The sequence below is a fragment of the Drosophila teissieri genome, chromosome X (genome assembly GCF_016746235.2).
Source record: "Drosophila teissieri strain GT53w chromosome X, Prin_Dtei_1.1, whole genome shotgun sequence".
Taxonomy (NCBI): domain Eukaryota; kingdom Metazoa; phylum Arthropoda; class Insecta; order Diptera; family Drosophilidae; genus Drosophila; species Drosophila teissieri.
This window is the reverse complement of record NC_053034.1, coordinates 6,934,773-6,948,383: the sequence shown is the minus strand read 5'-3', so window position 1 is coordinate 6,948,383 and position 13,611 is coordinate 6,934,773. Positions and strand designations below refer to the sequence as shown.

General features: G+C 41.8%; 1 protein-coding gene across 2 annotated transcripts; it reads left to right on the top strand.

The window, feature by feature from the left end:
• The first annotated feature begins 337 nt into the window (after nucleotides 1-337).
• LOC122624306 (probable E3 ubiquitin-protein ligase IRF2BPL) lies at nucleotides 338-12,328 on the top strand. 2 transcript variants are annotated; one of them, XM_043803799.1, is made up of 4 exons: nucleotides 339-1,949; nucleotides 9,710-9,799; nucleotides 10,179-10,816; nucleotides 11,045-12,328. In XM_043803799.1, the coding sequence occupies exons 1-4, from the start codon at nucleotides 965-967 to the stop codon at nucleotides 11,183-11,185; spliced, it is 1,854 nt and encodes a 617-aa protein (XP_043659734.1). In that variant the 5' UTR covers nucleotides 339-964; the 3' UTR covers nucleotides 11,186-12,328. The 2 variants fall into 2 exon arrangements, with proteins under 2 accessions (XP_043659735.1, XP_043659734.1); XM_043803800.1 differs by lacking the exon at nucleotides 9,710-9,799 and having other exon boundaries at nucleotides 338-1,949.
• Nucleotides 12,329-13,611: the final 1,283 nt, after the last annotated feature.

Below are 13,611 nucleotides of genomic sequence, written 5' to 3'. Positions count from 1 at the left end.
ATACTACCTTTCATTGCATACACAGTTAAAACGATTTTTTATAATATTTGGGCCTAATATTAAAAGTAGTATATCAAAGGGCATACGCATTTAAAAGAAATAGTAACAATACTGCTCGCAAAAAAAAGTTGTTAAATTAAAAAACATTTCAATTTCGCTCGGTTCAAGTCTTCGCTGTCGCATTAGCCAATTCACATCTCCGGTTGGAGTTCATGCTAAGGTTGGTGTCTCTGCTATTATCAGCATTTCTGGTATTTCCTTGGTATTTTCCAGTAAGCCAGCGCGGATTTTTTAGTGCATTTCGCTAGGCTCCTGGGGCATATTCGCACATGCCCGCCAAGGCCACACTCTATCAGCGAGTTTTGTGGCGTCCGGTTGGCCTTTCCGTATTCGCTGCGTCGCTGCGATCTTGTTCCTCCACGTTTTTGGCGTCGTCGTACGTTTACGTGTCCCGCTTACTCGCGCGCACTCTCTCTCTTTCACTCTGCTGCGCGCGTGCCTAAGTGTGCTGTGTGTGTGTGTATGTTTGTGTGTGCCTCTGTGTGCGTGCGTGAGGCGAGCAGCGCAGCGCAATAGAAAAGAAGAAGCAGAAGCAAAAAACATAAGTGAATTTTTTTCGGGTGGAAGCGCGGTGAAAAATGCGTGCCTGCGCGCGTGTGTGTGTGCGTGTGTGCGAAAATCAATACGAAAACATGAATAACAAAAGCTAAGAAAGAAAAATAGCTACAACGCACAACAGAAAAAGAAGCTGAAGCTGAAACATAAAATACAAACAAGAAAAAAACGAGAAAATAATAAATAATAGGAATAGGGTAGCCAGCAGGAAGGAACAGTTAGCCATTCCAGTGAGCTAAAACAGCACACACACGCACGAACCCATTTCCACATCCAGCCCATCCAGGGCTTCCAATTGACAGTTGCCAGTTGCCAGTAGCCAGTTGCCAGTTTCCAGGACCGCAGCAGGATGTCGCTGCAAACGAAAAGGCAGCACTGCTATCTGTGCGATTTACCCCGCATGCCATGGGCGATGATCAATGATTTCTCGGAGGCGGTATGCCGCGGTTGCGTCAACTACGAGGGCGCCGATCGCATCGAGGCGGTGCTGGACGCCGCCCGCCAAATGAAGCGTCTCCATCCCGCCAGCAAACAGCAGCGTTCCCATGAGAACGGCGAAGTATCCGCCGCTGCAGCAGCAGCCGTCGTCCTGCAACAGCAGCAGCAACAACAGTTACAAGTTGGTCCAGTTCCGGGACCAGGACCGGGTTCCCATCGCGGCGGTGGCGGAGGCGGTCCACCGGGTGCTCCGCCCGGCAGCGGTGTTCCCGGTCCGTCGGGCGCCGGTTCGCTGAGTTCGCTGGGCAATGCCGTTGCTGCTGCCGCTGCCGCTGCTGCAGTGCATCATCACCATCAGATGCCCTATCAAATGCCCGTGCCACGCATCGGTCCGCCACTGGACTATCCCGTTAAGCTGGAGGATGCGCCCGGTGGCGGTGTGCGACCCGTACGCATTTCACACATGACGCCCCACCACCTGCCGCCAAATGCGACCCGCGGCGGAGGCGGTGCACCCGGCGTCGGTGTACCCACTGCCGGCAGTGGCGGTGGCAGCCTACCGCCCGCCCTCTCCGTAAATCTAAAGCGACCGCCCAGCGAGGATGTCGATGTGGATGTGAGCCAGCAGCAACAGCAATCGGGACACGGCCTGCCGCCAGATGGCGGTGCTGGCAACGCCCTATCCGCCGGCGGAGGCGTGGCCGGTGGCGGTCCGCCCGGCATCAAGCGCAGCGCCATGGACGATCCAACGGGCGGTGGCGGCCGACCGCCATTGACGCGCGGCGAATCCCTTCCAGCGGCGGTCAGCTACGTGCCCGAGCGGCAGCTCAGCGGACTCCGTGATAAGCAGCAGCCGGTCAGAGCGCCCAGTTTCGATGCATCGACCTTCAAAGCAGGTGAGCAAATGGGGAAGAGATAATTGATAATATTTGCTACAGTGATTACACAATAGGAAGAATTTTGCATTTCAATTTAATGGAGATATTTATCATTTACAGTAGTGATTCTCCTATATACATAGGACTTGAACATTACCTTTGATAATAATTAACTTAATAAATCTAAACAGTGCATAAGAAGTTGGGTTATCAACCCAACATGAATATTTGGCTTTATAAATAATAATTCAAAACACTGTCACCATCGCGTTAGAATACAGATTGGGATTATCTCCTATCAGTGATGGATTCCTTATCAGTTGTAGCGATCGAATCGCCAGTGGGAAATACGCGATATGGATAGGAAAATGGAGTGACAAGGGTGGTTGTGTTTCCAAGTCACAGTGAACACTTGATATCTTCTCAAGTCAATGTTATCGAAATATTGCCATTGAAAGCCATGGGAAACTCTTCGAGGGGTGATATTTAAGTTTATTTAGATAGGCAACGGCAAGAAAAAATCCAAACAATCGAGACTTGTTTAAACAATCAAGAGATTGTTTAAAAAGAGTTAAAGGAAATAATTTGTTTGTCTACAATTTCTTGCTGATTTCAAGCTAAAAATGCCTGGATAATAATAATCACTATTAAATTCCACGGAAAGCTAAGGAATTGTTGAAATCCCAGGTTACAAAGAGCTGGCGCCCACTGTATTTGTTTACCGTTTTTTCCCCCATTTTTTTTTTTTTTTGTATTTGAGCCTCGATCGCGGGATACAGAGCACTGTCTCTGTCTTGCTCTAGGCTGGATGTGGGCGGGTGGGCGTTCGCGGTGGGGGAGTGGCGCGGGAGGAAAAGCGGCGGCGATATAGTGGCACACATACCGCTTATTCAGGGCAGAGTGAAACGGCGTGATTGCCTGCTTCTTATCTCTCCTTACTGGAAGGCGTGTAAGAAGAAGACTATGCTTGTCATGTATATGCACATTCACATGTACATATGTACGTTTGTATGGATGATAAGGAGCGTTGTGTCGGAGATTAGATAACGTATTTGCTTATCAGCGCGTCCTTATCGCTTCCCAATGCGTATGTATAACACACATACACACGTGCACATGCATGTACATTCGTGCAGTATAAGAAGCGTAGAAACGCATTTTGCAACCCTCCGTAGAAAAAGGGGCTGCTAACCCTTGCCATTAAAAGGCATGCGCACATGCCAATATACATATGTACATGTAAGGGAATATGCATCTGCATGTACCGCATATACACACACACATAGCTACGTGCTCGTTTACATGCACGTACGTAACAGGCGCAATAGCAAAAACAAAAAAAAAACGGCGGAAAAAAAGCGCAAAAAGCACACGAAAAAAGGGCCGCAGAATGTAATAAAAACAGAGACGTGCAAAAATCGTCGACGCTGACGTTGTAATGTTCTCGCTCTCTATCTCTTTCTCCCTCTTTCTTCTGTCGCTTTCCTCTTCTTTCCAAACTGGTTTCGTGCGTTTGTGTTAGTGTGTGTACCTTTTGTTTTTTGTATTTTTTCTTTCTTGTCTGCGCGCGCAAAACGTCATTAAACTTGTTTTGGTTTTCGCTGCTGCTTCTTCTGCTGTTTCTCCTTTTTACGCTATGCGATAACAAGTTGCACACACACACATGCAAACGCACACAGTCAAACCTGGGTGTAGATAAATTTTAGTTGGTATACGAATTACGGAACGAGCTGCAGTGACAACAGCAACAAAATGAGACACCAAAGACGAGATGAAAAAAAACTTTTTCGCTCATACCGATGCCGTCATCAAACAGTGGGGCAAAACTTGTTAGCTGGAAAAAAAAACATCGTTATATTGCATTTTTTCTATCTTTAAACTTTGCTCTTTGAAAAACCAAAGCGTTACTTAGGTGTATTTTGCTGAAATTACAATTACAAAGAAATTACAAAATGTACAAAAAAAAAAAGAATAAAAAGGCCAATAAGACCAAATACTTTTTCCCAGACGAAGTGCAATAAGAACTGGCCAAACAAAAATAATTTCTATAAAATATGAAGATATATGTATACATTTTTGGAATTTCCCACCTAACGCCCACTGTGCCAATTTCGTTTGTTGTTTTGTATTTACGTTACGCTTCTGCTTCTTCCTTCCTGTGTGTATTCGTTTCATTACCAAAAAAACAGGGAAAAAAACCCACTCTGGTACATATTTATTGCGTCTGTGTATATACTAAAAATATAACAAACATTTTCTGGGTGTACAGAGGAAAAATTGTACAAATTGTATGTTGCTATATGTATGTTTGTACGTATGTATGTATATTCTTGTATGTACAAAATGATAAAATGGAACGGCAACGTGCGCGCGCCACCCCCACTCCACCCCTCTACTCATTTGCCCACCAACCACCCGCCCCCTCTTCATTGTTTCGTTTCATTCAGCGCTTCATGTTGCCGGCTAAGTGTGTCTGTGTGTGTGTATCTAGTTCGTATGTATGCATTTACTGACTGACCATTCCAATGCGTTCGCCAGGAATTCTGTTCGTGCTTTCGTTTTGTTGGGGTGATGGGATGGGGGGCGGAGTGCATCTCCCTCTTCCACTCTTATAATTTAGACATTGCGTGCTCAGTGCAGCTGCAGTGGCGGCAAGTGCGAGGGAGATGGCTAGCTGGAGTGCATGGCCGCTGTTAACCGTTAAAACACGTGAAGTAGCAAAGTCTCCGCCGCTGATTAGATACAGCAGCGGCCACTAGAATAAACCCATTGGAAATTCTTAAATTGGAATTTGGACATTCTGTAGAATATTTGTACACTTGAACTCTTCTGTAGAACATCAATAAAAGTTTTTTATGTTCAAGACCGTCAGATACTTTATGAGATACATTCCATGAAATATTAGTCAAAAGTTACAAAAGCTGTGTATCGTAACATCATAGCATTTGGCTCACTTATATAGAGAGTCTGTAAGGGTATCTAGAGCTTACACATTTCATTTGCCATTTTAGGGGTTGGCACTTGGTCTATGTGTGAAGATAAGCGATTAACTTATCGGCGTAGATTGCGCCATCGACCATATCTTATCTTAACTGCGGGACCCGACCATGTGGTTAATTGATAAGGCAAACAACTGCTCGATAAGGCGACCCGAAAAACAAACAGACGGAAAGAGCAGCGGCCTGAGGATTGTCGGTTTCTGCCGATATGATATGCTATCGCCTGGTTTTGATAAATGATCTTTTATTGATGGATAGATGCCGGAATCATATTACCAGCGTTAACTTATCAACAGTTGGGGGAACTTTATACCGCTTTTGATGATAATAATCTTGGGGTTTTCTAAGTTTTGTTTTTTCTTTTTAGGTTTGTGGGATTAGACGTTAAAACTGTTAACATTTATGAGGGGTTACTCCGAACCTAAAGTTATAGGAAGCCCAGTTTAGTGGTAAACCAAAAGTTTCTTGATCTCTTCAGTGAGATCATCTCGATTTGTATGGTTTGTATGTGTTGATAAGCTCTTTTTCCGCCCGATAGCCAGCCGCCGACATGGAGATAAGAAAAGCAATCTAGACGGATTCCGATGGAAAGTAAGACTTACTCGAGTACAGGGTACACAAAACACCGCGTCGTTTCCCATTTCCATTTCCAATTCCATTTGCACATCCAATTCCACTTTCGTTTGCTCTTGGGGCCGCTCTTGATACTTAATACACACAGCTGTTTTGTGTATCTTATCTAATTGTTAAGTGGACTGGGGTCCTTAGCCAATCTTATCAACTCTTATCAGCCCAGCCACGGCCAACTTTGACTGATAGTGCCGCGTTGTACCGGGTCGCTATATTCAATTTGAGTGCTGGCATGCCATGCACCCTGTAGCACATTTGTTTATTTTTCATTAGATCTTTTGTGTTTTGTTAAAAGTTTACTACACTGAATAAACACAGATAAACGAGCGCTGATACTTTTCCCTTTGAAGATGTGCTTTCGGAAACCAATCGATGGAGATTGGATCCACTTAAGAGTATTCCCACTTGGGGCAATGCTTCAATTTATTATATCGCTGAATAACTTATAACATTGCCCATGATAAGTATGCATTAAACAGTGCGGGCTGTACTTGTAAAGCTTATAAAACGTAATGGCCTCTCAGCTTTAAACTTTTTATTTTATTGTTTAATGTTTTGATATTAACGAATTCGAATCAAAAAAGGTTGGTAATTTTAACATTTCCGCCGTTCAGCCGTTTAGTTATCCAGAAATCACGTGGTTTGATAATTTGTTGATAAAATGTAAATATGACATAATCATCTCATCATTATAATGTACTTATTGAGCTATTAGAAATTTATAGTCTTATCAAATAAGGTTAAATACCTATCATCCACACTTGCGTTTGTCAATAAGGGAACTTTGATAACTGATTATAGCTGATTAAAAATAATACAAATTTTAGTTTGCAAGAAATACGTATTACTATAATACAGTATTTGAATTTGAATTAAATATTCAAATCAAATAATCGATTCCGTACAAATGATTCGCGAGGCAATTGAAATTCCTTTCCCCATGGAAGCTCATTTTTATACCCGCAAAATAGATTTCTAGTGCTGTGAAAAATGGGGAGGGCGAGGGCAAGTGGGCGTGGCCGCCCATTGGGTGTGGTGCGATTCGTTTTCATTCATTCGAAGGTGAATAGTTTCTATTCCACATATAAACACACACCATACACAATATGGTTTCCTTTCTCAAATACAACATTGTATAAATATTTATTGTTTGTATTTCTCGCCCCGGTTTTCACTGGCTCATGACTAAAAATGTGTAATAAATTGTCAAATGATTCATTCTAGCAAAGTAGTGCGAAAACGAAAAAAAAAAAAAATAATAATAAATGAACGCGGAATATCGAGAAATATTCCATAGCCAGGCAAAATGTGCTGAACGGCGGAAAACGTAAACTAATTCTATAAATAGTTTCATATTCGATACTGGGAACGCAGGAGATCGCGCAAATTTGTTTGTTTTCAGCTCCGAATGTATGAAAAACAAATAAACATTGGGCTGTATATCTACATATGTATATCTAAATGCACTAAAGCAGCACTGCATGTGTATGTGTGCACATATATCAGCGTTTAATAAAGTCGTTTCAAAAATAGATTGCAACGAAGTTGCAGTTAAGTGAAGTTCGACTGCAGAAAACTGAAACTGAATACAGTGGTTCGTTGGAATTAGAATGCCTTTTGAAAATCGCACTGGTGCTGAAGAATGTTAATGACCTAGAACGAAATTTAGTAGTTTTATGGCTAATTCACTTATGTACATTTGTTTGTAGTTTACTGCAGTTGCTTGGCCCAACTATTAATGCAAAATACCCATAAATTTGTATTTCTTTCTTTACGATTTTCGCATTTTGTATTACAGTTGCTCTAAAAACTAAAGTATGTTATTTCAAAACTGCAAATACAAAATTAGTTTAAATTTCGTTTGGATTTTAAATTTGTGGATTTATTTATGGATTTTTATTTGTTAATACTTAAAATACACAGAGTTATTTTTGTGCCACTGTTATCCAATCACTTGTTCTTGCATTTCGCCCACTGTGCGCCGCGCTTGCAACTGTATGTGGCAGGCTTGCCGTCTCGCTCTAACGCTCGCTATCTCCACATTCTTCTCAATGGGCCACGCACATGCAACTGCAACTGTGCAACGGCAGCAGTGCGAAAGGGATGGAGGAGAATGCGGTGGTGGGTTGTGTGTGGAGCGGGGAGGGGGAGGGTGGGCCGAGAGAAGAGGGGATAGGCTTTTGCTTTGGCATTTATTGCTGTTGTTCTTCAGCTCTTGCATGCAAAATATAAACAAATGCTATAAATACACACGCACACGTACTATAATGCATACGTGTTGGGGCCACACAACATGCACGACTTTGCCTTGCCGTCCTCTGCTCTCCTCACCTATCCATTTTCGCTCCTCCTTTGCCGTTTTCTTCATGTGTTGCTGCTGCTCGCTTCTTCTTCCTTTTCCTTATTCGCCAATTTAGCCAGCGTAAGCAATTTAGCAAGAGCAAAAGCCAGAGGAAAAGGAAAAGTAAAAGAAGCAACAGTTTATCAAATAAATAAACATAACAGCACACACTCGCCAAATGTGCGAGAGCTTCATTTCGTATGCAGACCACTGTGCGACGCCGGCAAACTGACAAGCGTCGACATTTGAGCAATGTGCTATCTTCTGTTGGGCATACAAATGAAATACGCTATGCCATTCGCTTCTTTTCGTCCACCTTCTGCAGCGCGCTGTTGTGTGTTTTAATTTTCATTTTTTATTTTCAATATCAAGCAGCTACGCGTGCGCGTGCATTGCATGCCAAAAGAAACCAAATTGAAGTCTTGTTTAAAAAAATCCACCAAGTTTACAGCAGAATAACAGCTTAATTACAGCGCCGTAACAGAGACAGCGAACAGCAAACACAAAAGCAGGCGAATAAGAGAAGAAGAGCAGCAGCAGCAGCGCGCAGTCAAAACAAATCGGCATATGCATGTATGTATGTATGTGTCTGGGGTACATACACATTATTGCATGCTGGCATGCAAAAAATAACAAAACGAGATGGAAAAACCGGCTGCATGTTCTCTTTCTCTCTCTGTCTCGCTCACTCGCACGCTCGTCCGCTTTTCGTGACGTATGCGCAGCAGCAGCAGAACTCGTTTCGTTTCGTTTCATTCCATTCCATTCATTTCGCTTTGCTTATGGCACTTTGCCAACAAGAAGAAGGTGAAGAAGGAGAATAAGACGACAGAGAGACCGCGAAACAAGAGCAACAAAAACAAAGGAGGCAAAATCGAAAAGGAAAAAAAAAACAGCTGTGTGAGCTGCACAGTGGAACAGAATGACACGCAATCGTATCGTGCCGTTGTGACGTCACATATTCAATGGCTAGCCGGTGAATGAAACTTGTTGTTGCTGTTCTTGTTGTTGAGCCGGCGTCGCCAAGTAATAAGTGAATGTGGATATTTGTATGTATGTACATACGTACAAGTACATGCTACGTGTTTATATGTACATAACACATAATATACATAGAAACATGTTTCGTGCCAAGTTCTAAAATTACACATACAACACAGCAACAAAATAACAAAAACAACAACAACTATAAATTCATTTTGCACTGAGGGAAGAAAAAACCGAACATGTGATTAACTCTTTGTTGTTTAATTAATTCGCCTACAAAATCGAAAGCACAAGTTGAATGAAAACGGCATATTCTTCCCCCCAATTCTGCAAGAATTTACCAATTTGGTTCAGAAATGTCTAGAAAGCATTTTCGTAAACGATTTGGGAGGTTGACTTTGCCCCACAATCGCCGATGTCAACGTCAATTATGGATAATTTAGTATTAATAATAGGATGAGCTCTTGAATTATAGGCTGTGGCGTCGTCAGTGATGATTTTGTGGGTGTGTCGACATACTTATGCATGCCAGTGTATAATAATGTGGCAAAGTGGGGCCAAGGCCCATAGTACATTGCACTTGACTCACGAGATTACATGCTTAAGTTTTCATGGTGACCAATGACACATATAAATGTGCAATCCATGACAAGTTTTTGTTTATATATAAATTTAGTATGTAAATGTATATAATAATTTCACTGGGAATGGAGTATCATATCATCCTGCGTATATCTCGCTGACATCGAGCTGCTTCTTGTTTTCTCTCTGTGCAGCCAATCCGATTCCTAATCCGATTCCACACCATCTTCACATTGCAGAGCACATGTCCCCGGCCAGCCGACGCAATGGATCGAGTCCGCCCTCGGGACCGCTGCCACCGCGCAGCGTACACTCGCCGAACAGTTCGGGTTAGTTTGCATCCACACAATCGGTTGCGGTTTTAGTTTGTAGTCATATGTAGTACATATCACCAATACATTTTATACTTATTTAAAGCAAACTTGGATATCATAAGTTGTTTTTCCTTATTTAAGTAGAATTTTTCTTGCATTTTTCGTAGTATTATTAACCATTTGAGATTTTACACATGTTTCTACTTAATGATATTTTTTTTAAAATTCTATCATTTCCTTAAAACTGTATTATAATCTTGTAGAGATATATTATATATTTTATTGGTGATTTATTATTATATTAATTTAGTTTCTTTTCATTTTCATCAATTTGTTTGCGTATGTCGTTGCTTGCCAAGTCTAATGGAATCGATTTCTTTGTAAAATCTTGCAGGTTCCTCGTCGGGACGTCGTTCTTCCGGATCCCGTCACGTGTCCAGCACCACTGTTACCAGCTCCGAGGTGGGCGGCTCGAATCCGGGCCAGGCGGTGGTTGCCGGCGGCCTTGGGGGCGGTGGCGGCGGAGGACCCGGCTCGAATGCAGCCAGCGGCCAACTGGGCGGACCCAGTGGCGGCAGTGGACAGCTGAGCTGTACAAGCGGCGGACCGGGCGGCGGTGCCAGTTCCGGCAGCGGAGGCAATGGAGCCATTGGTCCCGCCTCGATGGCGCCAAATTCAGTGACCGGTGATGGCAGTCCGGCCGGCGGTAATGGTCCTTCCGGCAGCAATGGCAGCGGCGGCTCAGTGAATCCCGGTCCCGGCAGCAGTGGCAGTCAGGGCGGCGGCGGAGGCGGCACACCGCTGGCCAGCGGCGGCGGTTCGGCGGGCAGCGGCGGCCTCGGCGGAGCTCCAGGCAGCAGTGCCGCCTCAAATTCAGCAGCGGCAGCGGCGGCGGCAGCTGCCCAGAATGCCACGCTCAAGTGCACCCTGTGCCAGGAGCGATTGGAGGACACGCACTTTGTGCAATGTCCCTCGGTGAATCACCACAAGTTTTGCTTCCCCTGCAGTCGCGAGAGCATCAAACGACAGAATGTAAGTGGGGCGAAAGATGGTCCATATATCCATTGCAACATACTTTTACACTGTCACGATCAATTATGTATCTGTAGAAACAGCAGACAATTCTGCATCTCCCAAAAATTAATTTAATCTGCGTAAAGAACTGTGATAGTTGGACAAATATGTTGCAGTTGGATTGATAGCGTTTTCATTATGGAATTATATACTAATATAATACTAATTGTTTCGTTTCCTCGACAGGGACTGGGCAACGAGGTGTACTGTCCCAGCGGCGATCGCTGTCCGCTAGCCAACTCGGTGATACCGTGGGCTTTTATGCAGGGCGAGATCACCACCATTCTGGGCGAGGAGGTCAAGGTGAAGAAGGAGCGCGAGTCTTAATGTCCATTTTACTGTAAGAAGCTGCGCAGGGCTTTGGAGCACTTTTGAGAGGCGACAACTCCCCGGATAATATCTGGCATCCAACTCTCGACACTCTCTGTTGGGTCAATGGTTTAAGATTGGGGGGATTTTAAGGAGTAACCGTTTTTTTTTTGGCCACGGCGGCGGCATCTCAACAGTAGCAGATATGAATGTATATGCACTGTCTTTGTCCATGACGACCGACCAAACAACAACAACTACAACAACAACATCAACAGCATCAACAACAACAAAACCACAATTTTGTAGGCGTAAGCAACAAAAAACAAATAAGAGATGAAACCACGTAAATGAAAATTGCAATTTGTTACCAGCAAAATGAGTTTATGAAGAAAGAAAACACCAAAACGCTCGCAAATCAGAAAATCAGTAAAACAAATGTAAGCGAATGCGTTGATACACATTTTTGTAGCTTACTTATAGACGGGCGTTGGTAAATTTGTCCAAAAAGAAAACCAACCAACACGAAATTTCTACGAAAATGCATACGTAGTCAAGTGAGAAAGATTTTCGAACCGAAATGAAGCGAGAGAAACTTGAAATTTTTCTTAATAAAACGATAGTAAACTAAAATCAACCTAATTGTAGCAGACACAAGCGGCAAACACAAACCACAAATAAAGGAAAATACACTTGCTGGCATTAGATATAAAATCCTTTTTTTTAATACGATTATACATAAAACCTATACATTAGACGATAATTATAATTCTGTTATGTAGGCGAGCGATTTATTTCATAAGTTACACTTAGTTTGCACTAATTAATTAATTTATTTCTATACATGTTGCCTAATTTACAATCGACATTTTACCCTCCTTCCCTCACTCTTTTACTTTTTTTTTTTTAAATACTTTTATTCGGATAATACCATTTTTTTTTTTGTAAGTTAACTAATTTAAAACACAATGAAAAAACGAATGGAAACGATAGAGAGAAAAACAGTTATTATGCTAAAGAAATGTACATACGTATGCATACCACATAATCGGAATATAAATATATACATATATTTAATAATATAGAAATATATTTCATGTTGAACACGAAATTGGCGGCAAAAACAATTGGCAACACACCGATAACGGAGTTGCAGTGGAATTTTAAACAGACTTTTAAATCACAGCGAATCCCATTCGCTCACTGAACATTTTAGCAACACTTTTTGTGCTCTTGAACGAGGCGATGGACCCAACTGGGCGATAACTCCTCTTGGGTATTAGATTGGCAAATGTTTTTTAGCTATATATATATATATATATATATATATATATATATATAGGATGTATATAGCCGATGTTGCTGGGCATGAATTGCAAAAAGTAAGAAGCACACACAAACTGGACCAACCAATCGAAAAAGCACAACAAATCTCGATATCGGTTTGAATCGAACATTACCAGCAATATAACTTTTTTGAATGCGTCCCAATAGACGGCATTTGGTGGGACTGTATCAATGCCAATTGTCCTTTTTGCGGTTCCAATTTGAAACTGATTTATAAATGCTGTCTACTAAAGGCTGTTTTTACTCGGCTCGCAAGAAGTCCGAATGGAAAGCTATATTAACATATAGGAGGAAAGCTGTCAAGCGACTCGATCATCAAATACAATTTATATATGTATGCATAGCACATATATCCATATGTATAAATATATGATTATATACAAGTAGAGGCATATTGAGCAAGGCATATTATCAAGTTCGATTTGCCAAATTCATTCGATTTACTTCGACGTCTTTAAACTCTATTAATGAAAGGAAAATCGTAGGGTTTATTTGAAAATTTATTTAAATCTATCAATACGATATTAATTTCATTTTTTGTAGTTCCAAAACATATTTCCCATTCAGTAGAACAATTTATTCTGTTTGATTTTAAGGAAATCTCCTTTTCTGATAGACAGCAGCAGTTTGATTGTTGAGGTATTTCGATGATTTCGATAGAAGCATTAAATAATCGGCAATTATCGATAGCACCACATTTTCACGAAATCGCTGGAAAAGTAAGTGAAATAGAACGGAGAACTTACATATGTATACATATGTGAATCTTTAATTCCCTATTAACAATAAAAGCTGTCATTACTTTTTCGTTCAACGCACGATTTAAGTTAACAAAAATACTTTCAAAACAAAAAACTCAAAAAACTTTACGGTAGTTTTTTCTTTTGAAACTGATTTTGTTTGCATAAATGCTGAGTTTAATGCACAATTCTACACATTTTGGTTCCTCTTCAAGCGAAAGAGCAGTTGGAACAAAAACAAAAAGATATAAACACATTTTGTGATATAGCCTAGCAAGAAGAACAACAAGAAGAGCATGAGATCCTGGAAATCGGAAATACCAAAATGGAAAATGCATGAAAAGCAAAAAAGCTAAG

What these genes read in the sequence shown, in the direction of transcription:
- LOC122624306 (XM_043803799.1), top strand. Translation starts at nt 965, where the DNA reads ATGTCGCTGCAAACGAAAAGGCAGCACTGCTATCTGTGCGATTTACCC. An exon ending in TGCATCGACCTTCAAAGCAG is followed by an intron (nt 1,950 to 9,709) that starts GTGAGCAAATGG and finishes TTCACATTGCAG; the next exon opens with AGCACATGTCCCCGGCCAGC. An exon ending in ACACTCGCCGAACAGTTCGG is followed by an intron (nt 9,800 to 10,178) that starts GTTAGTTTGCAT and finishes AAAATCTTGCAG; the next exon opens with GTTCCTCGTCGGGACGTCGT.